This window comes from Eutrigla gurnardus (assembly GCF_963514095.1).
Source record: "Eutrigla gurnardus genome assembly, chromosome: 10".
NCBI classification, from domain to species: Eukaryota; Metazoa; Chordata; class Actinopteri; order Perciformes; family Triglidae; genus Eutrigla; species Eutrigla gurnardus.
In genome coordinates this window covers 19,057,736-19,085,330 of record NC_139924.1, presented here as the reverse complement: position 1 = coordinate 19,085,330, position 27,595 = coordinate 19,057,736, and the positions used below count along the sequence as shown (strand labels likewise).

Sequence of the window (27,595 nt, the reverse complement as noted above, 5' to 3'; positions counted from 1 at the left end):
TGTAATGTCCTCAAAGAGCAGCGCGTGAAGCAGGTACACAACTCAGTAAATGATATTCACGTCGGGTCTCACCTCCAATCCATTCATGTCACCACACGGGTGTTATTTACACCTCAAATTATGATACAATGCCATTGTGCAACTTATTCACACATCACACAGTCGCTTCTCCTTTTACAGCTATGAACTGTAAAGGAAACATATTAATATCTGTCGAAAATCATCACTTCTTGGTTTCCAAAGAACAGACAGATTAAGTCATCAATTAAGTTGAGTTATACTTTATCATTCCCTGTGACCTTGCTTTGACTCATACGGACTATTTTGGAGCAGGGGGGCATCCTCATAACAGTGCCCACCGACCATCTCCACCTCCGAGGGCAGCGTGTTGCAGAAGTACTGCTGAGGCCTTTCACAAAGGGTTTCGACCGTGGGAGAAAACCAGAAACAGCAGAGGAAACTCTTGGGGGGATCTGAAACCACTAGCCTTGATGTAACATCTACAACAGGCTTTATTTGTGGGTTTAAGATGTGGAGTTTTTCAACCAGACAAAAAAAAGTTCAAGAGTCAAATATATGTACTTAATTAATTCATTTAAGAATTATTATTAAAATGTATCTTAAAAAATACAACAAATGTTTTTTTACCTGTATATATTGAAAGAAAAGTATAAAAGAAACCGCAAAAAGTCACAGGGTTAGGGCAACGTGAATGTAGTCCTGTAAAAGATCCATGTTGCTCTGAGGTAGGCATGTAGAAATTTGATTTGTGCTTTCTCATATTCATAAAATAGGCCCCATTCACACCTGGGAGCGACAATACAAACACATTTTCGGAGTGTGCATTGTGTGTTTGTTTGCTGCTCGGGTGAAAATGCCCGCGGCTCTGCGGTGAATCGATTGTTGAGGTTTGAGTCGCAATCAATCACTGCGATGGCAAATGAGAGGAAGTCAGGTCCGGATTGAAGGCAGCTTTTGAGTTAGGACAACGCCGCAGTCCCAGCGTTCGTTTGTGAGGCGTTACACACCAGCGCCTCCCAGGAATTTCTCCACAAGCACGTTTACACAAATGATGGCTTTGCCTGACTAACTGAGATTGTAAGATTAACTAAAACTAGACTTTAATGTGAGATTTAGAGACAAACTTACCGCGCCCTCAGTGCAGACAAAGTGGACTTGTCAATCCTGGAGAAGAAGCAGGAGAGAAAGGCACGCACACACACACACACACACACACACACACAAACACACACACACACAGAGGCAGAGAGGGAGAGAGATATATTATTGATCACATCGCTGATACACATTGCTCAAAAGCAGTTTTTTTTTTGTGAGTGAGAGTGAGAATGTATCTCTGCACGGCTCCGCCGGCTGCTCTGGCACTTAAAAGAACAGCCATTAATGTGCAATAAATATTGGCATACATTTTAATCTGTAAGTGTACTAAATTTCCATAAATGACCTTTAATTCATATAGAGAAGGTGAGGCAATACATTTACAGCTTTTTGACAACTGACTTGATTGAATACGTTTACATCTCTACAAGCTGCTCAGACCGGTTGTGAGAGGTCTCACTGTTTATAAGGGATTCATTCATGCTTCACTACACACTGTTCTTACTGAAAACACTCTTCACAAGTCAGAAGATGTGATATAAAAAAAAAAAATCGGTTCAGTTGCTGTTTGCTGCAGTTGCTGTTTGCTGGATCTGTGTGGCGCATATTGTTTGAAGGAAACTTCACATACAAATATATAGAGGTGTGTGTGTGTGTGTGTGTGTGTGTGTGTGTGTGTGTGTGTGCACATGCATGCATATGCGTGCTCGTTCGACAAACATCTCACGTGCCTCTCGAAAACAGCATGTTGTGACATCAGTTCTTTAATCCCTTTAATTTGCAGACCGAACCACGCAGAACAGTGCCTGATCTGTTTCATGCAAATCCACACGACGCGAAACAACAGGCGCACTGTACAAACACAACACCAGGCACTATTTCTACTGCACCATCGAGACGCGACCCAGGGTGATTTAAATAGCATTTGAAGTTCTTTTCCAGGGTTTTTGGAAGCCATACGCTGTATGCATTACAGCAGAGAGAAGCAAGCTTCTGTAATTACATTTTAGGAATGATGTCAGGATGCTAATAGGTTCATATTGAGCCACAGCAAGTGAAATTAATGCAACTACTGTAGTTTTTTTACAAAAAGCATTTTTAAAGATCCATCAACAGAAATACACAAACATTTCCAGTGCATCATTTGTTTGCTGCTCTGCCGCAACGACACCTCAATGGTATCTGATCCTGCTGGATGACGAATGTTAGCCTCTTTAATATTGTAAAGGCCCTGCAGTCTGGGCTCTCACAGGATTTATCACCAAGCATTTGAGAGGATACACCACCCACCTTACGCTTGCATCATCAAACGGATCATTCTTTCATGTAAGCTTTTATTAATCCCAACCCTTTAGAGATAAAAGTAATACAACAATTGACTGTGTGTGCATGTAAACACATTATAGGGACCAAATGGTGGTCTGCCATCTCAAAGTCAGCCCTGCATTTGGCAATGCATTCATTATGAGTTGTCCAAACAGCCATACTTGGTCCCCAAGGGGCTTACACATAATCTTCTGCTACTTTAATTTGAAATCATTAGAACAATCATCACGCTGAAACTGTAGTATTCGCTTTAAAAGATGTGTATTATTATTCCCTCACAGTGCGTCTACTTGTCTGTCTTTGCTGCATACACAAATGTAATCTGATGAAGCCCATGAACTCTTAAGAGTCATCCACTAGACTTCTAGCCTCACATTTACATTCAGTTCAATTTGGATTGCCTGCAGAACTGATATATAGTTGGAAAACATCTCGTAATTAGCCTTCAAGACACGGTAACAAGCCACATTTCTTGAGTGCAGGAAATGTTGAATATAAAAACAATTAGCCTGTCGCCACTTGTTTTTCTCAAAAGAATATCTCATTGTCTGATAAACTGAAAATATTTCTTTGTAGAGTTTCCTGCAGAGAAGTTATTCCACAAGTCATTATTTTATTTGCAGACGAATTATCATCGATCACCTCATTCGTTTTTTTTGCACAGTCAATCACACAACATTGAAATGCTGAGCTGTTGCTGAGCTGTGCAGCAACTAAGTATTGCACTTCTGTTAAGTTGGAGGACGACCAAGAGCCAGTTTTAGGGTTGAAATCTCATTAGAGAGCTGTTTTCACAAGGGTACTTCATGTGTAAAATTGAGTCCCTTTAGGAAATCACTCACAACATTCAAATCTTTTGTTTTGTTTTGTGACTAATTAACCTGGTTAGATGTGCTCCACGGCTTTGTCTACTTCAGGTTATTGCAGCCCGTCTGGCAGGACGCGCTGCCTGGGCTCAGCTGGGAAGGTTAAGTGCTCTGCAACAGTGCTTCAGTGTCAGAATGACAACCAGCGGGGAAGCCGGCACAAAAAAAAACCCCACTCAACCCGAGTGTGTCGGAGTGTTCGCTGCTAAATGGGCCTCCCTGGCATCTTCTGCCACATCATGGGAACACTTCTCTGTCAATACAGCAGTGGGAACGTGACGGGAAGAGCTGTGCCCATAGTCCCACAACAGCACAGCCACAACAACAGCAGCCGATGCAGATACAGAAACAGTCACAGACAAAGCAGCCTGTTGATTGCAATCCTGCCCTGAACGGAGATGGCACAAAGTGAAACTGTACATTCACACATACACACACACACACACACACACACACACACACACACACACACACAAAGGACAAAGTGTCAGAGGCGTAACACAGAAGAGCAGCCTCGGCCCTCCACCCATCCTTCCTTTTTAGAAAAAACTAAGTTTACATCTCTGCACCGCACACACCCGAGAACAAACACCTCTCAGCAGTACGATATGCATCATTTAAACTCACTACGTGACTGAATATGGTGTGCATACATAATAATAAATATAATAATAATAAAACACACACATGAGCATCCAATGAAAAGTCAACATACCATCCAAATCCACCGAATGACACGCTTCTCTTCCTCCTCAGCATTTTGTCTGACTGAACTTCTTAGCTGTCTCTCCCCTCTGGGAAGTGTGTGCTCTGCTGACAGTCAGTCAGTCAGTCTCTCTCTCTCTCTCTCTCTCCCTCTCCCTCTCTCTCAGTCTCTCTCTCCCTCTCCCCTTTTGTCTCGTCTGCTCTTCTTTGCCACCCGCCTTCCCCAGAGTTGTCCTTTTCCACTTGACCAGTCAACCACCGTCCCCTGAAATACTGCTTGCTCTTTGGCTTTCACAGACTATTAAACATACACACATACAATCTGACACATACAGGTACACTGAGGTACCTACACACATTTCAGCGGGAGGGGAGGAGTAAAGTGAGGAGGGGCCACAATCTCTCATCTGACCCTCCGTATTTGTTTCCCAAACACGCTCAGAGCGTTTTTTTGACTCGTGATCCATCAAAACCAACCTCAACATCTGCGGTTAGCCCGCTTACCCGCCACCAGCAAGCGAGGTTACTTCCTGCAGTGCCAAGCGGCTGCACTCGCAGTTCTCACTCACAGGAAAGCAAAGATAAAGCAGAGCGTATACTGGAATTAGGACGCAGCCACAACGCATGATAGTCTCCAGCCGAATGGTTTCAATCTGATCATGATGATATGGATCATGTAGCTTGAAGGTCCTGAGTCGTGATGTCTATTAAAACGTCATCACGGCAGTGTGTGTTGACACAGAGCGATAGTTCGACTGCTAAAGGGAAAGGGAGGGGGAGAAGAGCCGAGCAGTTGGGCTGCGGTTCATGCATGCAAACCTCCCATGCTGTGACCAAAGGGAGTGTCCTTCCTGAAACCCTTCCTCCCCCACTCCACTCGACAGGTCTCACCGTCACACTGAAAGAAACCTTACGCTTCATTGCTTAAAACAAGTCTGCATTTCATTTGTTTATTGTTACGTTTTTTTCGATACTATCTTTAAAAATCAATGAAATTGAAGTTTCATTACATTACAAGTCTTGAATTGAATTTCAATTTAAACATTTCAAATAAGACATGCAAGCACCATATGAACTAAATAATACAGATCTTGGAACATGATCCTTCTAGCAGACCGGGGGGTACACGGTTATCTAATGATGTTGAAAATGTGCATTAATGCTTGCAATTCATCAAATCCACAACAACAAGGTGCAGTAAGTCTACTCTATATCGAGGACTCAGGGCTGAATATCCAGCCTTGAATCCAGAACAACACCTTCCCTTACTTTGGAAGAAGAGCTCAACTCCCGCCTGACAAAGGCAGCACTTCCTCACCGGCACACTTGTTTTCCAGGCTTTTGTACTGGATTACACTGCTGCCATGTGTTCTTTTTACGCCCTGTGTAAACCGGCGTTCAAAAGGCAAAATAACAGGCATGGCACCACAGAATAAAAGATACCAATAAATCCTGATGTCATTTTCTTCTTTGAATAGAAGCTTGATTTGATTTACAATCACTTAAAACGTTACTCATTGAGTCCAAGAAACCAAAAGGAACACTGAACGTCTGCTGAGAATGATTATGGTCACAACTTTTTCCAATTAAATACTATTAATGCGCCCTGACTCATGTGCTCTCGCTGACCCCATCTCTATCGTGGGGAGATGATCATGATTAAAAGCAATGAAACACTCATAATGTGGAGTGCGGATCAGACATTGCATAAGTAATTATAGTAATTAGAGATAGAAAAGAAAAGAGTAGAGACGATGGGTAACAGTAACAGCACTAATACTTGCAGACAGCACCTTCCCTCTAGTGGTTTAAAGATGAAATACGCATGTTTATATTAATGTCAACAACTACAACATCTTGTAATCAAAGCTTTGCCTTAAATTGAGCTCTGTTTTTGATGACTGAATGGCGCAGCAAACCATGCGCATTTAAGAGAACAGCGGCACCCAAAATGGAGATAGCTCACAAAGCTTTTTGCCACATTAATTCCATATCAGCAGGGGCTAGATGAGTAAACATGCAACCGTTTGCTGTTGGCCACATCAATAGTGAAAAAAGCCCGTTGTGCTGCCCCCACGTGGCCAAATGCTTGTATGAATATTGATTTTACCCCCTTGTTTATTCTAAATCTCTTTATTCTAAATCTCTCCACTGTTTGTCCATCCATCGTCTTCTGCTTATCCTGTATTCAGGGTGGGGGAGGGGGGGGCTGGAGCCAATCCCAGCTGACATTGGGCAAAGGCAGGGTACACCCTGGACAGGTAAGACAGGTAACCAGTAGAGACAGACAGGTAACCAGTCTATCACAGGGCTGACATGTAGAGACAGACAACCATTCACACTCACATTCACACCTACGGGAGTCATCAATGAACCTATCCCCATCCTGCATGTCTTTGGACTGTGGGAGGAAGCCGGAGAACCCGGAGAGAACCCACGCTAACACGGGGAGAACATGCAAACTCCACACAGAAGGAACCCAAACATAAACTCTATCTACAGAATGACAGACTGTATGCATGTTTCCTATAGCTTAAATATAGCACCGTGCTGCTATAGAGATACAGTCAAGACGGCAGCTCTTTGCTTCTTGCTTTGATGATTTGCTGGGTTTTTTTTGAGTAAAAACACATCAACATCCCCCTAAAATGTGAGACTTGTATTCACACAACAAACACCACAGCAACGATGTGGGGTGACGGTGATGATGATACCAGATCACAACGGCATGATTGACGTTCGGCTTTCTCGCACTTACACAGGCGTGTGTGTGTGTGTGTGTGTGTGTGTGTGTGTGTGTGTGTGTGTGTGTGTGTGTGTGTGTGTGTGTGTGTGTGTGTGTGTGTGTGTGTGTGTGTGAGAGAGAGAGAGAGAGAGAGAGACAAAGATGAGAGAAAGAGATCTCCTATTATATATTATTCTATATATAGAACACCTATTATACGCTATATATATATATATATATATATATATATATATATATATATATCATATATATATGCTAAGACAAATAAAAACCCAGTCTTTCTCAAATCATAGCACCAGTTGCGCAGGATAATTCAATGTCCTCACTATCAGCAGTTTTCAGGTCTAGTGAATATGCAGAGTGATCGGGGTATTGACGATTTATTGTTGCTTTGAGTCCCACAAATTGTGGTTTGTCACAAATTGTCCCTCAAAACCTTTGCAGATAAAACAAATACTAAACATAAGATGAATCTATTGCAAAACAAGACATAACGAACATGCAAGTGCAGGTGTATTCAAACAATGATGCATTAGGACGCGTGTGTGTAAAAAGAATGCAACTTCTGTTCCGTCCTCGTCTTCCGTCCGTCTCCCTGCCACGTAATGTATTTAGTCAACAGATGGATTCCCAGGGGGTGGTGAACGCCCAGACAGACGTGGGAGACCTACTCCTTCCCTCCATCCATCCCTCCCATGTGTGTCTCTAATAGTCATATGAGGTTTTCCAGCAGGGTTGCTGATTCAGAGACGGAGCCGACGCTCTGCCTTAATGGCTCCTGTCTCGACCACATCCGTCACCATCCATTATAAAGTAAACGCACACACGGATTCTCACTAACACAGAGGCACAAAACCGACATTGAGCAAGCAGCCGAACAATATTTTGCGAATACATCTTGGCATATCCTAATATAGGCCTACCTGTGTACGCTGATGATTGACTGATGAAATGATTTATGCTGCAAAACTCTTGACTTCCAAGTCAGGCTCTTCCATGAAGTTTGATTTCAGCTCATAAATGAGATACCCATGATGACAAGGGGTGCATTTTTATTCTGATTAAATTAAGATCATTATTTCATTATAATTAGATAACCAGTAAATTGTTTTTGTTTTTTTTGTGTGTGTACAATTTAACTACCCACCCACTCAGGTAAACTGTGTAACGGATGTCATATATATGAACATATTAATTCATCATATTCAAAGTGGACCCAAGCAGACAGTATAACCTCTATGACCCCACTGATTAAACCAAAGTTATGTAAAAACCAACAAACAAAAAACACACATTTAATAAGATAATCCAATTGTGAATACTTGAAAACACGCAATCTTGAGTTAATCACATAATTAAGTTGGTGTAATAACTTTAGTAACTTTTGTGTCTTTGAAAACAGCACAAGGAAAGAGGAAATATCATCCGTCGGCTGTAGGATAAACCAAAACTGGTTCACCTGATTAAAATCCACAGAAATTCCCCGTAGAAGCATAGAACGGGCTTATGCATCATTTCACCATTCATGAGTCACATATTCACATATGGAAGGACAAAAGGGAAATATTCTTCAATGCAAGGCAGATTACACGCTGCCTGCAGTCATTCCAGATGGGGAAACCAACATTATCCTTTAAATCCTTTCCTCCGGCTCTATTGCAACAACATGACATTTTATTATACACATTCTTAGCAAAGGAGCAGTACCAAAAGTACTGCCCTGAATCCAAAAATCATACTCAAAGCAACCCTGTGGAGATTTTGACCATTAGTAGCATGATGCAGTTTCCAGGATGTTTTTTTTACCTCTGCTGAGAAGGTTATGTTTTCAGTTTGGTTTTTGATTTGTTTTTGTTTGCCAGCAGGATAATGGAAAAACTACTGGTCTGATTTTCTTGACAGAATTGGTTGCAGCATGAGCCAAGGACAAACCCATTATGGTTTATTTCTCATGCACGTGCATGTAATTCAAACTACTCTCACAGGTGGCAGAAACACAGCAAAGGCAGTGATTAAGATGACTGAAAGTAATCACTGAGGTAAACAATTCATGTTGGAAGATTTTCAAAACCTTGACTTTGCAAATCGGCACAGATGTTTGACAATTCTTAAATGTAATTCAAAAAACACACAAGTGAGCTTAATATGGGTACGTTTAATGAGGAAAATGCACTTGGGTTATTTTAAAGTAGTTCTTCTCCACCACTGCAAAACAATCCATTGTTATTATGCTCTTACGAAATACACAAATGTGACTAATATTCACCAATATGATCAGCGGACAGTAAACAAATAATTCACTTTTAATTCACTATTAGGATGTCTTGGTGCAGGAACGTGCACAACAATATATAGGCCTGCAATGTTTCTTCTTAAACGAAGTCTAGTACTGGTTGTTCAGTAATTTGTTTCCTTCATATATCATACAGCAGCAATAACTTTAACTCATAATGCAACCAAAACAACAAACCGAATTTCTCACCACATCAAACTACAAAAAGGTACAAAGGCACAGTTGAAAACTGTTTGCTTCCCAAAATCCACAACACTGTGTCTGCACTTCATTCACTTAATCAGCCCCTAATTAAATCTGCCAGAGCAATTACACCAAATTCAAAAGAGCCATAAATACAGAAAAAATAGCCCATTTTAAATGGGAACCAATTACTCTTTAGCTTCATCAAGCATGCTTGAACGATCCATAACCATTATATGCTTGCAAGTATATTATGGTTATGGGTCGTTCAATGATGTTTGTCTTGATCTTCAAACGAACCACACGTAGCAGACCTCTCTTACCAGGGGAGGTTTCTAGGACTAGTCCTAGTCCATGACCCCTGTGGTGCTGTGGAGTCCACAACCATGACCAGGTCTCCAGGAACAAAACTCCTCTTCTCCATTTTTGACGCTCCTGTAAAAGCAGTAAGTACTTGCGGATCCACCTCTTCCATAAGAGATCAGAGATGTACTGGGTTTGTTTCCACCTTCTCCTTGCGTAAACATCCCTTTTGTTGAACTTTGTCGATCTTATTACCCACCCCAGTAGGGTTCGGATTGTGTAGGGTCCATCTTCATCTTCACGACTGTTAATCACCTCCCAAGGCTCCATCAACTTGGAGGCATTTGTGCAAATTAACGGGTCAATATCAGCGTTTATGTGGGGAATCTTTACATCCTCTAAATAAGGCCAGTTTCTCAGCTCCATTTCACTGATTATGTTGGCTGTAGAGACAGGCATCTCTTTCTGGGGAAACACTTTGGGAGGTGGATAGAAGCACTCACCAGAAAATCCTGAAATCTCCAGACTGTCAACAACGGGGCTTTCTACTGCGTTATTATGGCCCAAGGTGCGGATATGAATCTTGAATTTGCGTCCTTCCATGTTCAACTTGTCAATTAGCTTCCTGGTGCACAAAGTTCCTGTACTCCCTGGGTCCAGAAAAGCATAGGTTTCAATAACCTTGTTGCCTTTGAGCACTTTACCTTAACAGGCAGAATGGGAAGAATTCCACTGCAGTGGCCAGTCCCTCTAAGACCACAAGCGGAGGATGTTGTACAGCTGTCAGAAGTATTTGACTGAGTATTATTCTGCTCACCATCCTTCTGAACCTTCTGAGTCACCCTTTCCTTCTCTCCGATGTGCAAAACACTGGGGTGCATTCGGTTGCACTTTTTGCCAGTGATAATTCTTGCTCAAGGCTCCTGTGCACAAGCAAGTGAAACAGAACTTTCTCTTTTAGATAGTCCAATTTCTCCCTGTGTGTCATTTTCAACCTCATTTACATGCTCTTTATCGTCCATCAATTTAGCAATTCTTTTGCGTTCGACAGTTCGACCAAATTTAGTGCTTATTTTTTTCCAACAAAGCGTTGGGTGTTAATTTAACCACACGTTTTTCAGTTACAGATTTTACCCCTACACCCACACCAAGTTCAGTCTCAAGGGAAAGTTGGCCTTTTTCCTCTTAGGCCATGATGACCACGCAAAGTGAATTGGCTTATTAATCAATAAGCCTGCAAACGAGTTTGTGCTGCGCAAAAACAAGGGTTTACGCAAATGTGTGCACACAAATGACCATGGCCATTCATAATATCAGCGCCGATCACCACGTACCCTAATTTGCCGGCTTTGATGAATGGTGTCCCGGTGTGATGATGCTATGGTGGCCCCATAGCTCGCTGGTAGCTCCAATCAGCAATCGGCAACTCCAAAATTGCCCAGCTCACATCCGTGGTTTCCAAATGAACACCGTTAAATCCACAATGTAGCAGGTCCGCTAAATAGGTTACTGGTTGCCAATACGGCGGATTAGATTTAGACGTTTAGACGGAGAGTTCAGTATTGTTAAAATTATCTTGCAGGTTTATTTTCCTTCATATATCATACAACGGCAATAACTTTAACTCATAACACATGTAACCAAAACAACAAACCGAATTGCTCACCACATCAAACTACAAAGGCACTCATAGGCACAGTCTGATTCCCAAAATCCGCAATACCTGTCTGCGTTTCCTCTAGGTTAAATGGCCTGGGCTGAACCGAGGTCGGCTGAGCCACAGAGCAAAAACAGCCCCCTAGTGGCACAGGGCAAAATTACATGAAATAATACAAAATGAATATATCTCATACACATTCCCATAGTTCCATTATTCTATGTCCATGCTATATCTTCTCTTTTCTCGTGTGTTTCTCTCTTCAATGAACCTTCTTCTCATTTGCGTTCTATTTTTAGTTTCCAACTTCTCCACTTAGTGAAAGTGACAGCAAGCCCAACCACACTCCCACACATGAATGTACACGCACACACACAATCATAGGATGACAGATAGATACGTATAGCACTGCATGCGCTCTCCTGCACACAGACTCGGCTCATGTGCACACGAATCAAGAGGCTGAAGTTGTATGCACACACACACACACACACAGCACTTCTTCCACCCACAGCCTCCACGGTGCCTTCAGCGCTCATCTCTCCCCCCCTTTGCTCACTCTTCCAGACGTCATTGATCAGAGAAAAACATCCATCAGCTCTGACGGGCTATAAAGAGCAGCACACAGACCCAAAATCCCATGCGCACAATGAGAATCACCCATAGGGGAATCTGCAAACACATCGCAATTTCCTTACACTCTTTCCACTTAATGGGAAGACATAAATACACCAGCTGATGGAAAGTTTAAAGCAAATCCCCTCCACTGCTGTGACTCGTGTGTCACCGAATTAAAGTTTGCATTGATCTCATCGCCTAAGGAGGTGAGAGGGAATAAGAGGCGGATTCATGGAGGAAGAGACTGATTTGGTTTGGAAACAATTGGAGCCAAGAAGGAATAGCCTACGCAAGAGAGGGAGAGCAACAGAGTTTTGGAGAGGTATGTGCAATGACCTGCATGGTAGGTTATATCATCAGAGATGAGACTTAATGAACCCAGGAGCATAATGAGAGGACGGCGTGGAGGTGTAAGAGAGATGGGGATGGAGGGAGGGAAGCGAGAAGTGTTGGCAGATGGTTTAATGAAAGATGGGTTAATGACGAGCAGAGGGAGGATGATTGGAGGAGGTGTGAGGAGGAGGAAGGAGGGTGTGTGTACTCCTGCTTGAGTGATATTTTAACTTTCATCAGCTCTCAAGTGGACTTCTCAAGTCATGATCGGAGGCAAAGAGATGAGTCAGGGAGTGTGGGCACGGTGAAGAAATTCACTCAAAGTGAGTGAAAAAGAAAAAAAGGGGAAAATGAATATTATTGAAGATGCTCACATGTGCAAATGCATATCTGTGTGCATTCTCACACACACATTTAAGCCACTGGGACGAATCGTGAATTCGGTGCACCTGAGAGGTACAGATTCACCACCGTCTATTTTTAAGCTGGGATCTGCAGCAGATAGAATGCACACCTGCCCACGGGACCAGCTCTCCACTTAACGCTGCAGAACTGTGATTTGTCAAGCCTCCTAGTCTGGGACTGCTGGGTCAAGAGCCTCCGTCTGCCTATTTGCTTGACATTGGCCAATTATTCATGTCTTGTACAGCACCGCTGATCGTTTGATCTGTATCTTTTTTATTTGAGTTTATTTGAATTGTTTGTTTTGTTTTAATGTCTTTTTTCACATTGTTCTGTGTTTCTTTTATATCTTTAATGAATGCCTTTATCTCTCATTAAGTACTTTGAGAGACCTTGTTGTTGTGCTGTGCAAGTAAACTTGCCTTGTCTTGATATGAGCAGGATTTAAGACCCAAAAACTCTCCTGTCAGCATTCAGCTAGGGTTCTAGCTGACGGCTAGACGTTCAGCTCATCTCCCCACAGATGACAGATGACAGATGACAGAAATATATTGAAAAACTATCATTGTTATGATCCGAGTAAAGGGTGCTTTTTCTTTTTGCTTCAAGATTCAACTTTTTATTTGTACGAGGAATATTGTGTTATAAAAAAAACAACAGTCTCACTTAAAAGTCTGTCGACAAAAGAGCAGAGCTTGAAACAGACTAAAGTGTTTTTCTGAAGAAATAGAAGTATGTCACATTTTATCTTCCTTTGCTGTAAATGATGAAAACCTTACTTTCTTGCTAGATGTCCTGAAAGATACTATCTCCCATCATCGCAGACGGTGCTTCTGCAGGAGAAACAGGCACACGAATCAAATGATATCTTGCTCTGCACTGCATACAGTAGGGGCCATGTTTCCTCAGGGGGACCACACACACACACACACACACACACACACACACACTCACCATGTACTGTACATGAACATGAATGAATACCCACAGGCACACGCATACATGCCAGAACATTCATGCATGCATGAAGATATTTCCCCATTGGCTCACACAGTTCAAAACACTCACATGTCACATATTCTTCTTCTCATAATACAAATTACTGCATTTTTATTCTGTCCTAGAATGGAATTCTATCTGATGCTTCCCTTGGATTCCTCCTGTGGCAATAAAACAGTATTTTGAGTTGAATTTCTAAAAAGAAAATATTAAGAAACACTGCTCTTATCCACCCACCCACTCACCCGAACCACCACACACACACACACACACACACACTCACACACCATCCCCCTCCTCAACCAAATGCAGACACACGCATGAACCCGACATGGTGCCATAAACCGTCAGAGAACGGAGCACCATAATAACCAGACATTGCAGCAGCGTTGCAGCAACACTCTGAAGACAATTTGCATGCCACCAGGCATCCGCTGGCTCTCCCACAGCATGTGCACACAAACGCACATCTGCTCCCCACACAACACAAATAAACACGCGCAATATTTTCCTCAAGTTTAGGAAAATACAGAAAGGACAAAGAACTCTGGCAACAGATTCACACTTCACTTAATTGTGTGTGTGTGTGTGTGCAGATCACAACCAGCAACTCGCACAGTCTCTCTACTCCAGCTGGAGAGTTCTCACCCAAATGAGCACACGCTTTTTTTCCCATCATTCATTTGGCTTCGAGTGAACTGCTGTCAGCAGCAAACAGAAGAGCAGCAGTTAAAACGTCTCTGCCGTGTTCCTGCTCCGGAGGGAACGGGCGTGAAAAAGCCTTACCTCGGCTCCCCCGCGGATCCTTTACAAGCTGGGGTGAACATCTCCGAGTCAGTGGATGGTGCGGCATTAGCAGGAGACCAGCAGCCGGAGCAGGAGAGGTTGAGTGTATGTGTGTGTGTGTGTGTGTGTGAGAGAGAGAGAGAGGAGGGGGGAGAGAGAGAGAGGATAGGTGGAGAGGGAGTGCATAGGCTATATAGGGGGGAGGGTACAGCGATAAAGCACAGGGTAGGACAGAATTATGAGATGAGAGAAGGCAGGAAAGTGTGTGTGTGTGTGTGTGTGTGCGTGTGCGTGTGTGTGTGTAAGAATGGGAGACTGTGTTACCATGGAGAGGGAAACGCCTAAACTCCTCTAAAGCCTCGTAGGACCAAGGGAGTAAAACAAAGCAGAGACAAAGTCATGCTGAAAAAAATGTCAGGATTTCTTTTTCTTTACTGAAGGCGGAAAAGACAGTTTGAAAGATCAAAAGGGACAATCCGTAGAAAAGGACATTAATAAGGAGAGAGAGAGAGAGAGAGTGGTGAGGGGATGGGATGGTTCAAAGATCATGACCTGAGGCACGATGAGCTCTCGACTCATCATTAGCACTGGCAGCAGAGTGCACTGGCCTTGACAAAGGTCAGATACATCGTCCAACTTTATTAGCTGCAAATCACAATTAGATTTTAAATCTAATTTGAGGTAACATGGGAGTAAAGCAATAGCGGAAATAGTAGATGTTATAGGGGGGTTGTAATACCTTCATTTTAAGATGAATATTTTACCTTAATAAAGCATCACCATTAAACCTATACAACACCCCGAAAAAAGCAGACACTGCAGTCTGCCTTTGGTAAATGTCACAGAATTCAAAGGGGAAATTGATATCCGCAAAACAAAATGTATTCTTTTAGCTTCCTTGTCCAGTTGTGCTACTTTTTTTTGAAGCATACACTTTCTATCAGGTATTAAGTGTTTCCTTTTTTCTAGCTATGTGTTTATCCATCTTCTGTTCATATAGCCTTTATATATAGCCTCGTTTAGCCTATTGCAATGGCTTAAACAATTTGAATGCGGCCGGGCTTAATCACATTAATTCCACATGAAGTCAAAGATGGCAGCTATCTGCTAATTTAGTTAGTTGGCGTTAATGTGAGTTTAGCTGCTTTGTTTTCTACATCATGACTGGTTAGACACTTCCTCATTTAAAGTAGATTATTAACTAAATGAATTACAAAGATTTCACTTCATCAAAGTGGCTATTATTTAATTGCAGATGGCCGGCAGGGAAAGTGTCAATCTAGTTGTAAATGGGAGTACCCAGAGAGAACCCACGCTAACACGGGGAGAACGTGCTAACTTCACACAAACGGAACCTGAACCCAGACTCTAGGAAGCACAAGTGACCCTGCATTCTGGGTCACAAGCTCTGTAACATATGGCGGGTTTTGCAGGTGAGGAGGAGGATTTTACAGGCAGCCTGTGCAGAGAAGCTTAATGATCTAGCTGAATCGGCAAAATTTGTTTTTATATCGGATTTTATTAATGGTGTTTTTTTTTTTTGTAGACTGGTCTCTTAACTCCATTTTGACCAAATATATGAGTTTGTTTTGGCTTTGTTGAGTAGATCAGTAACATTCAATAAAACCCCACTCTGACCCCACAGGAGTGTGTGAAAAGGTTTCACAGTAAAGGTCACTCATTTTGACACACACACACACACACACATACACACACACACACACACACACACACACACACACACACACACACACACACACACACACACACACACACATACACGTGTCCATTATTTAATAAAGTAGATCCCCGTTGAAGTACAAAGGGCAGCCGATCAATCACACGCGCAGCATGTGTGAAGCTTAGAGGTCATAGTGCTCCACTGATGGCCCATAAAGAAGCCACTCTAAACTATTTGTTATTGATCAGGTTTCCTACCGACACACACACACGGCAGTCTTACAGAGAGAGGAACAAGGCAGCTTTAATTCAATCTTTCTCCCGTAATGCATAGACCAAAGCAGACACGACTTGAGCCAACAGGTGCAAGCCCCCCCCCCCCCCCCCCCCACACACACACACACAGATCAAACCGCCCTCATTTGTTGTGTTTATTTCGAGGATGTGTCTTCTTTTCCTCTAATCTCCAGGCAGTTTACTGCTCGGGGAGCCTTTGTCAATTCTAATTGGTCCTGCTGGTTGGGGTTGCCTTGGAAACCAGTTTAGAAAGTGTTGGCTGGAGGTCTGCCAATGGTTCGGATAACATTGGCTGTATTGGCTACTGTACACACACACAAACACATGCACACGCACTGTAATTGATGCAAAGATAGACACGCTAAGTATATGAATAGTGAGGCGGTTTGCTATTTATAGTCGTCAGACATCAGAAAACATACTGTTTTAAGTCAACCACAATCACGGCTCTAATGAGCTGAACACGAAACGCGTTGCATTGGGTCAAACTTCTTTCCGAGAGTGCGAATCCTCACTTTGAGAATGATCGGCATCCAAATAATCCCCAACTTGTGTAGTTCAGAGGAGGATGTGTGTGATCTAAACCGGAGGAGCCCGGGTTGACGTAGGATTTCTGACAGCGGGTATCACTGTTGCATGCTGTGTCTCTTCACTTCATCATCTTCCTCTTCTTCCCATGCCGTCTCTGTGCTGCCAGAGTAACAAGTAACCCCACAGGCCTAAATCTGTCTCTGTGAGCTTCGGTAACAAGCAACATGTTTGAGCCTGCTTTGTCAGAGTGTGAGATGATGGTACCATGCCTTCCTTATGCTAAAACGAGCCAGAGCTTATGGGTCCTATTATATTTGTAGGAATATCAATTGGAGAAACCAACCCTGGACAATATCATGTCTGTCCAGTAGCTCTTCTGAACCTGCTGTAGGTGCAGTTAAAGGGGCACTAGTGATTTGGCGGTGCATTTCCAATAAGGTGGACTTGAGAGAGACAGATTTCTAATGTCCAAAAACACTGGAACATTTCCCATAATGCAACTCATCTCGCATATGATTGTTTTAAGTGCCTGGTAAGCGACCACATCTTTCAAACTCCACACTTGTTTAAATAAGTTATTCTGTTTTCACACACTGCCCTTCTCATGACAAGTAAACGTACTTTGACATGTATTACTATCATTATCAGTAGTAGTATTTTACACAACTTTAGATGAAATGTGGTCTGATCCCAAATTAAGATGTTTTTTGTTTGTTTATTTGTCTACCAACAGAACAAAGATCCTAATGGATGGTTTTACAGAATCCTGTTATGAAAGTTGCTACTTGCTGCTCTACATTCTGTGGTGCTGACCTTGTGTTGGCAGCAGACTGAGCACCGCCTCCTTCAAGCTGGACAGGCTGTGTTATACCCACAGAGATTACAGCCCACTCCTCAAGCACTGGGAAAGCAAAACAGCGCTGGTTATATCACGACTCCATAGAAGACCCTTCTGTGAACCTATGTCGGCCTCAATAGCAGTAAATTCTTATTGTTTCATGTATTCTGCGTCACAACTTTGGACCATGTATCCAGTGGTTTATGGTAAGTAAATACTTTTACTCGAGAACTGTACTCAAGTTCAATATTTGTAGTTCACCATCATAATTTCTGCTACTTTATACTTCTACCCCACTAAGGCAAATTTTGAGATTTTTTTTACTCCACTATATTTAGTATAATCAACCAATTTCATAAGATTAAAAATAATTTATGGAATAAAATAAAATGAAATCGATCCCCAGCAGGAAACTCACAAGCAAGCCACCAGTATATAAAGTGAAAGTGATGAAAACATTAATGCAGCAATAACATTAATCCCAACATATATGCATAATTCTGAAATTGGCCGTACACCGTCGTATTGCTACATTTTAAAATAAGATCTGAATACTCTTCAATTATCAGTTGATCTCAATAGCTTTCCAGTGCTCAATGTCTGTGGATATGTGTACAAAATATAAATATAATATAAAGCCGTGCAATTTGGTTTTGTAACACATTTTCTTTCTGCCCTACACGTTTACCCATTGTATACAAATATAACCAAACACCTGCAGTGTTTACACATTCCTCTTAATCTCAAACTATATTAAACCTGTGCATAAATAACTATTATAAAAAATATTGTTAGTGTGTACTCAGAGCTTTCCAAGATGATCAACAATGGGGAGACTTAGGCAAGGAACATGTCAACACGTATTGTTTAATAGTCCTTTGATTTTCATGAAACCAGGGGTTTCCCAGAGTTGTGTTCTCTCTGTGTATTCTTATTTCTTTCATTTAGATAAAACTCTGTAATCTCTTCCACCACTGCACTAAAGCTTGAGGGTAAATTAAAAAAATGTATCGCTGGTTTCCTGAGACAGAGCTCAGTGTCAATTATGCGTCACAAAAGGCAAAAAACGTAAAGAAAAATCGAATGTGACTGAATGACGTGCTCTGAATCTTGAGGAGTCCTCATCCAAGCCAGTTACAGGATCTTCTGACTATAATCGGGTTACAGGAGAGGTTCATATGAACGTTTAAACTGGCGTTCCTCCTGTTCATACAGCTCTCATCCCAATGCAATTTCAATGTAGGTGACGTTGGATTAAATCCACAGTCTGCTTTCTGTGCAACAATACATTGAAAATGTTACTTAACTAAAAAGGTTACTAAAATGTATGTCGAAGTCTGAGATCATTTTTATAAAACAGTATTTCTTTGGGAATTATGTTCATGTGTCCAACTACTGTCAAACTGAAGCTATGAGGTCATCTGGGTTGTCAGCACTTCCTGCTGGTCATTTTTTTTTTTTTTTTTTTTTTACAGAGAACCTGAAGGGACCTTTTAATTTGTGGCACAGAACTCCAGAGGTCTTGTGGAGTACTCATACTCATTCGGACCACTAGGTGGCAGTGAAAGAACAGCTAAATAGTGGTCTTACTGACACGAAGGAAGAACTGAGGTTGCAACAAGGGTTTGTCCAAAAATCATCTACATTGTTGACATACAGTTCACCTGCACACAAATTACATAAGAAGTGATTATATGCATCTGTGATTTTATTTGTTTAACAGACTTGTTTGTGCATGCATATGTTGATATAGGAAAGGTAGTAGGATGGAGTGAATCTACCTCTGGTTGCAATCATTAAAGAGAAGCCACTTTAATAAAAACCTCAAAGCCCCAGAGCGTCTTTCTGCACGATGCAACCCAACAGAACATTTCCTGCTTCCACACACTCGGTCACACTGGGTGCTGAAAAAAACAAAAAAACATAGTCACACTCATCTGCGAGTGAATACAGACAAACAGCTGATTTTAATCAGCACTCACGGTTAAAAACAGCAGATTAACACATGTTATTATGGTAATTACCATTCTGAGCACGGAGCCATGATGCAGCCTTCATAGCCAGAAGCTCCCACTCATCCTGAGCATCCTTCTTGAAACCATGAAGCCACATCAGGGCCAGAATGGTTGCCCACGCTTCCTTGGTGACCTAATTCACCAAATCAAAAGATGACACATTTAAATACATTCACATGAAAAACAAGTTGATTTATGTCATTATATCTGACAACAACCCACCGATGCAGGCTTGTGCTTCTCCAGCTCCTCGCTGGTCTTTCCCAGTGCAGCAGCCAGAGCTGGATCTAGTACCCAGCAGCCCGACGCCTTCTGGAGGGAGACCAACTGCAGCAGAGGGTCTTTGGGTGGCTGCGTGGGAGAGCAGCTTCCTGAAGACAAAATAATAGTGAAAAAACTTGGTGGATCGTCATCCTTGCTTATTTGATAGCGATGTGTTATTACCGGTAGATTACAGTTAAAATTACTGCACTTGGAAAACACAGAATCACACGTGTCTCTTTAAATCAAAATGTTGCTTCTTATGTGGAATCTGGGTGTCTACACCTTTATTATTACCTAGTTGCTAACATTAGCTCATTAGCCATATATACAAAGTAGAGCTGAGGCTGATGGTTCATGATTTGTTCATGAATTAACTACTGGAAAAATAAAAAGTTAGACCTGATGGACACTGTATGAAAAGTATGTAGGGAGACATGAATGTGTGTACTAAATGACACGAGGCATCTCTTCAATAATGTCTTTGTTACTTACCATCCAAGCTAAACGAGTCGTCACTCATGTCGCTCATCACTTAAAGAGAAACAGAGAAGTAAAACATTATACAAAGGCAACAACAGTAAATAAAAAAACAAGAAACTAGGGCACAGCACAAACACAAATCCACTTAACACAAGGAAACTATTTGATTCATTACCAGCCAACGAAAGTGACACTGGAAAGTTTTCACCTTGCGAGTCTGTGGGTGTTTACATTTCTGTCTGTGGATGGATTTTTTTTTTAGTTGAGATCTGATGAAGGTAGAGTTTGAAAGTGGGCGTGGTCTAAGCAAGGGGCCTGGAAGTGGCCCCCACCTCTTCTTTACACACCCCTGGTCCAGTTTGGCATTGTGGCTGGTGTGATCCCATCACAAAATGATTACTATTTATGACGTCAATGTGGATGTAAGATCAATCAGCCCTCCTATATTAAAAGGTTAGGACAAATGCATCCAGCGGACTTCCATTTAAAACTACTCGAAGGGTTCTTAAACAGGGAACCCACGAATCAAAGGGGTCCAACTGTGCAGGTACAGCCAATGATCTCATTCCACCAGTCTAAATGGAAATAATGGAAGGTGGCAGTGGAGTGCATGTTACAGCAGACTTGTGACTTGAAGACTTCTTCATCTTATGTGAGATTAACCCTTTGGAGCTCTTAGCTTTGCTCTTACACGCTGTTGAAAGAGCAGAGTTAGAGGACCATACCAGTGTTACTACATGTCATTGTCCATCGACAACATCGGCCACCTAGTTTACATAAGCCTCTACCATGTTTACCAAAATCACGCATTTTTTGAGATCGTTTGTTTGTTTACATTTTGTCCATATTCAATAAACGTTACAGAATGTATCTGATAATGTTTGTCAAGGGTTGTTAAAACTCACCTCATCATTAAAATCCTCCTTCTAGCTCAAATTCAAGTTCAAATTTCAGTTCTTGTGAGAAACCTTTTTTCCAGGCGTAATAACATTCAGCCCAAGGGCTCTGTTGCGATTGACAGCTCATAGGGCGGAAGCAAAGTATAAAGAAGGTCAACGATTGGCTGAAAATTGCACCTCTGGCTTATTTTATTTGAATGAATGATAGCATAAATTAATGATTTCCAACTTCTCCAGTAAGTCTTCCTCATATTCAAACTGGGACATGTTGTGAAGTTATTCCCTGACCAGTATCATCTTTCTCTATGTTGAGCGGTGTCTCATACAAGCTTGTTTATCTCACCGCTTCCTGATTACAAAGTCCAATCAGAGCCAGCCAGAGAACTTTTGGCCAATGGGATGCAACCAAGGGAACATGTTGCTTGTTGATGATGATGATGTTATTAGAGTGTACACTGAGATTTACATTTACATTCTCTGCAAATGGAGAGAAGTCAGAATTAGACTGGTATGGCCCTTTAACACAGACTCATATGGTTTATCCCTCTGTGCTATAAAACACCTTGAGTAAAAAAGGTGTTTATAAGTGTTATAAAAATACACATGAGAGCCACATCGGTAAAATGCTCCTTCATTATGATGAACCCCCTTAGTGTAGTTTATTCTTCTCAGCAGTCTGCCATGAAGAGAGCTACTCCAGACACTGAAAATAAAGGGGCAGAGTTGTTTCAGAAGAAATCCACCGTCTCGTGTCACTTCTGGTTCCCAAATTCAAGATGGCAACGGCCAAAATGTAGAAACAAAGGGGAGTTAAAAAAAGGAGACGTCACGCAACATATCATTGGGGTAAGACACTATGCAGTGTCAAACCCTGGACCTCCAGTCTCATTCAACAGCCTTGTGTCAAACTTGAGGCTTCAGAACATCCACGGACTAATGTGACGACATCCACTCCTTATGACTCACACTTAGACACACTCGAGTCAAAACAACTCCTACTGTACATAAAGTATTTTTACACTAAAGCTGCAAACAAGCAAGTAGGGCAATTGATCGTACGGTAAGTCCCGCACTTCCAAAGCAGATTGGCCAATCAGAGCGCAGCATCAGCCAACTCTGAATGGGCTGCGCTCCATAGACATTCACTGGGGGGCGGGGCTTAGCGAAGAGTCAATTCTACCATAGAAATGTGATTTTTTTTTGTTTACATCCATTTATAGAAATAGACAAATGTGTGCCCCATTCCCATTCAGCTTCACATTACTTACGCATCATAGGAGGACCGGCCCTCGCACACCCCATCATCATGGGCATCGGAGGACACCGATTCATCATGGGCATCGGAACGCACCGATTCCTCATGGTCATCGGAGGACACTGATTCATCATGGGCATCGGAACGCACTGATTCCTCATGGTCATCGGAGGACACCGCATCATCATGGGCATCGAAGCGCACTGATACAGACGAATGTCCATCATTCCTTTGAGATTTAAAAAGCATGAGGTCAAGACATGAGAATTAGTAAACACAAAATAATAAAAACTACCGGTTAATTAGCTTATTACTTAGCTTAATTAGCTTATCAGGTAGACTAGCGACTTTGTGGAAGCTAATGGAGATCTAAATAAAGAATAAAGTACTTCACATATTCAGGTCACTAAAATATTAAAAACACAGTGAACCTCAGCGCTGATTTTCCTAATATCAAAGCAGTACATCATAATGCTTCTCTAGATAATCACTAAGTAGAGGGTAACTTTTGTTCTTTAATATTTTTCTTGGAAACACTCACCGGCTGTTGGAACATTTCTGCGCACCAGAGGGCCTTGAATCGCCTCGCCGCTGCCTTTGTTGACAGCAATGAAGGCAGTGAAGGCACTGCTCACTCCTGATTGGACACTGAGCTCCACCACCTTCTTCTTCACTCCTCCATTTTGCTCTCCACTGTGCTCTCTCTCCTCGACCTCCAGAGAGCGAATCAGAGTCCGGGCAGCCAACCTGTGGACCGTTGATCTGCAGACAAGAGAGGGATGTAAACACATCTGCACACAGGTTTACCCTATTGGAATAACCCAACCTAAGTTATTCCAGACCAGCGTATCCTGTTCAGGATGACAGAGAGCTGGAGCCTAGCGTCAAGAGCTCTGTTATTCCCGTTTTACCCAGTGTCCTCTGCAGGTTTGAGACTGAAGCGGAGCTGGTTCTGAGTGGGATGACCTGCCAGACTGTACTTTACCGTCACACAGCCCTCCGCTGCCTCCGAACTCTGAGGAAACATTAATGTTGGAAAACGATCTAATCGTCAAAATTACATACAGATCACCGTTATTCATTTGAATATAACCTGGCATAACTAACCCTAAATAAATTTCACTATCAGATGCTGCTGCTCCTACCTGTCCAGTGAGCTGGGCATACACCAGTGACCTTTGACCCTGGAAAAGTGCTGTGATTGGTGGAGAGAGAGCAGTGGCAGAAACTCCCTTTGGCAAATCCCACTTGACTGAGATGTCCACCACAGCTGGTTGCAGAGCAAAACGCAGCGACTGCATCACCTGATGAGTAAAAACAATTGACAGAAAGTTGGGAGGGGAACTGGGTTTTTACTAAATGCATTTACTTGGGGGTTTATCAAACCTGTTATAATGATCTTACTTTGGGTTGCATCCTGTCAGCCCCTGTGATGAACTGAGCGTGACCTCCTCCTTCCTTGGCCAACCCATTGATAAGAGCAGAGCTGGCTCCTTCCCCAATCCCAAAAGAGAAACATCTGCAATACAGTAGTTATGTCTTTAACACACAAACACCGCATTTATACATATTCGAGGGGTTTTGTGGGTGTTTTTGCAGTTTCACCTGTGGGAAGCTGAATTATGCTTCACAAGATCTATAACGGCTTTGGTGTTCCCCACCTCTCCATCAGTGAAGACAAACAGCTGGGGAGGAGAGTTTACATAACAAGCTTAGACAACATCACACCCAGAAGAAACATGCAGCATGCAGTGAGTCATCAACATTATTCTCCAGGAGCTGTGTTGGATTAAGGTTTAGTGGTGTAGAAGGTAAAGTTTTAAGAACAAGGTGTGGTAAGAATGAACCTGTTAAAAATAGATCAGTACATTCTGTCTCAATGGTATGACGTTGTTACCGACAAGAGCTATTCCTACAACCTGTTTAACATGTTGTTTAACGTGTGTGTGTGTGTGTGCATGTGCATGTGTGTATTACTTGTCTAGGTTGACTGGGAATGCAGGACTGGCTGTAAATATGTTCGAGGGGCTTCAGGATCTCGGTTCCTCCCAGATTAGCCTCCATCCCTTCAACTATTTTCAGAGCTTCTTCCATGGTCTTCTGGCTGTACTCCACACTCTTACTGCCACCACACACAAACAGGAACTCATGCACCGAAGGACATGTACAACCAGTGATGCATACAGGACGGAACGGAGATGCATGAGGCATAGACTTACAGGAAGATGTGTTCATGACTGGAACCAAAACTGCAGATATTGAAATAGCAGCCCATTGGTAAGCTCTTCAACAGGAGCAGCAGAGTTTCCTTCAGGGAGGAGAGAAAAGATGGTGAAGGCCACTGTGTGAAAGGGACACTATGTACAATTTTATGATAGAAATAAGACATAATTAATACCCTGGCGCTCTTCATACGTGCTCCCCCCATACTTCCAGATCGGTCCAATAAGAACACAAACTCTCCACATGATGCGACTGAAGTCATCACAGTCTGGGGGAACTCAGGGTACAGGCTCAGCATCGCCACCGGATCACCCATCAGAGTGCCTGAAACACAGAACAGAGACAGGAAAATGAACAAGAAACTGTCTTTTTCATCATTGATTCACACGTATGTAACCTATCAGTTGGAGGATGAAGATAATGAACTTTGTATTTGCAAACCTTTATTGATTTGCACTCACCAGGCTTGGCAGAGGCCTGTCCTGCCTCCACCACAGCAGAGGGCTGGTGGGCATCTTTGTAATAAATCAGCAGCTCTACGTCTCTGTCAAACTTGTGTCCTGCAGCCAAGCTGACCTGCAGTACCCAAACACACTCATAAATATGAATAAAGTTCTCAGTATTGAGGAACAGTTGTTATTACGGGTATACCTACCGTAGCCTGGGTTTGCTCTGGGTTGAGGTACTGGAGAGGGTCCACGGGACAGTTGGACTCTACTTTAGAGACGGGACGTGGAGAGGACACTCGGGCAGAGAAAGACAGGCTGTAGGGCACCAGAGAGGCTGGAACAGAGGTCACCTGAACGTTGCCACCTTCACTCCCTCCACTCCCTGTGAACACGGTAGATATGCTAGAATCTGAATTCACCATGGTAGCCTTTGCTGCATTTCATACTTCCTCCTAGATCCAGAGGAAGGTGTTGCTTTTCCTACCCTGAGGTTGGTAGCGAGGGTTGAGCACAGCAGGCAGACAAAACCTCAGCCCTTCGTCAGCCTGCACAGCCAGCTCAGTGACATACTCCAGCCTGATGGAGGCGCTCTCTCCTGGAGGCAGACTGCCCACACTCAGAGAGAAGATGTCTGGACTCTCCTCGCTCTCCTCCAACAGGAAGGCCTGCTGACCGGAGCTCAAGGCATCGTCATACTCCTCGCGAGCCTGAGTCACAGAAGTCACATGTGAGCAACATTCGCTGCGTCTTCAAGTTCATCTGTGAGGACGTTTTTACTGTCAAACTCACCTCCTGCTTCTCCTTCACCTCAGCTACAATCTGTGTCTGACCAATCTTAGCACTGAAATGACAGACGGCAGCATCTCCAGGCAGAGGGAAGACGAAAACAGCCTCCAGCGGTTTGTCCTCCTTGTTCTCGTAGTTGAGAGTGGAGACCACTGTGGCCACATGGTCTCTCACCTCCAGCTCCACCTGCACGCTCTTCAGAGGAACTGACCGCGACACGGAAGGAAACGCAATGAACACAGGCTGTGTGGAAACTTCTTTGCGATGTGTCGGTGATAATGTTTACAAATGGTTAATAATACAAAGTTACAGTCCGTGAATAGCTAGATTTGATCCATGACCTCTCAATATAGGCCTATTTCCATGCACACACAAACCACAATCAGTACTGCACATGTAACAGTGTACACTATGCTTTATAGCAGCTCTGTACCTGGATCCTTATTGGCGTTGAGCAGACCGCAGCAGTTCGCCATTATGCCTGTTCAACACGTTACACTGTTCAGGAAGTTACTGCTATAAAAATAATAGTAAAATATATTAGAGTCTGTTACACTGCCAAGGCACAGCAAAAATACAATGGTACATGTTATAAAGGTTGATTTTAGTTTCCTAAGTCTGAACAGCTGCATTCAAGTGCAATATGATTGGTCATATGATGATTTATGCTTTCTGAACTAGACAGTGTTGGGAGCTCAGTCGATTTCTATTGTCACACCAAAATAATGATGTCATGTGACCTACAGAAAAACCTGCAGCTTCTACTGCTTTTAGTATTTAATGTGTGGGTTTACTTCGTTCAATCTCTGACTGTCACTGTAGCCTCAATGGGGAGTGTGCGTGAAGAGAGGGTATAGATTTAAATGAATGTCATGACAGGAATAAATGTGTAAAAAAAACAAACGGCTGGTTTAACATACTGACTGTCGGCTATTCAATCGAAAAAACGTATTTGTAAAATTTCTATTCCAGCGTAGATAGAGCAGATAATTTTAAATTTTTTAAAATGGCGTCCTGTCTACCTGTCAACAGATATCAACAATACATTTGTGGATATCTGCAATTGTATTGTTCCTAGTCACAATTCTAATTGTAGATATCTGAAATTACATTTCTACTAGTCATAATATGAATTGTGGATATCCATAACGACATTTCTACTAGTCACAATGTATTTTTGGATATTCAAAATTACATTCTGGATATCTGGAATAGTTTTTCAGTTTGGATATCTGAAATGAAAATTATGACTAGTAACAATTGGATTGAAGATATCTGAAATGGGAGTTTCTCCTAGTAAGAATTCAATTGCAGATATCCAGAATGTTCATTCTAGACATCCAGAATGTAATTGTCGAAATCTGAAATTGAAAGCCCAATACACATGAATGGCAAAAGTGACGTAATTTGTCCTAGGAAGAATGCCATTGTGGATATCTGAAATGTTCTTTGTGACTAGGAAGAATTTAATTACAGATATCTGCAATACATATCCAGTCTAGCTATTAAATGTTAAAACGGCTTGCCATAATATGCCTACCT

General features: G+C 42.4%; 2 protein-coding genes across 4 annotated transcripts in view; both read right to left on the bottom strand.

Moving 5' to 3' along the window:
* Positions 1 to 14,445, bottom strand: part of rap1gap2a (RAP1 GTPase activating protein 2a) — a 70,754-nt gene extending 56,309 nt beyond the window's left edge. For 2 of the 3 annotated variants that reach the window (XM_084019848.1, XM_084019850.1), the window contains exons 1-2: positions 4,027 to 4,134; positions 1,150 to 1,185 (exon numbers count right to left, since the gene is read on the bottom strand). In XM_084019848.1, coding sequence (XP_083875974.1) covers positions 1,150 to 1,185; positions 4,027 to 4,070 — 80 coding nt within the window. In that variant the 5' untranslated portion in view covers positions 4,071 to 4,134. Of the gene's footprint in view, positions 1 to 1,149; positions 1,186 to 4,026; positions 4,135 to 14,336 lie in introns of those variants that run through there. The other variant, XM_084019849.1, reaches the window with a different exon arrangement.
* A 4,084-nt stretch (positions 14,446 to 18,529) lies between these two features.
* On the bottom strand, positions 18,530 to 26,631 carry LOC311020324 (von Willebrand factor A domain-containing protein 5A-like). Its single transcript, XM_084020301.1, is given in 19 exon segments — positions 18,530 to 19,514; positions 19,516 to 19,586; positions 19,707 to 19,830; positions 19,920 to 20,068; positions 20,454 to 20,492; positions 22,609 to 22,824; positions 23,137 to 23,357; positions 23,507 to 23,610; positions 23,741 to 23,899; positions 24,000 to 24,114; positions 24,201 to 24,280; positions 24,573 to 24,717; positions 24,815 to 24,903; positions 24,994 to 25,142; positions 25,280 to 25,394; positions 25,474 to 25,649; positions 25,752 to 25,974; positions 26,057 to 26,259; positions 26,487 to 26,631. Coding segments are annotated over 19 exon segments (2,457 nt in total). The 5' UTR covers positions 26,530 to 26,631; the 3' UTR covers positions 18,530 to 19,478.
* Positions 26,632 to 27,595: the final 964 nt, after the last annotated feature.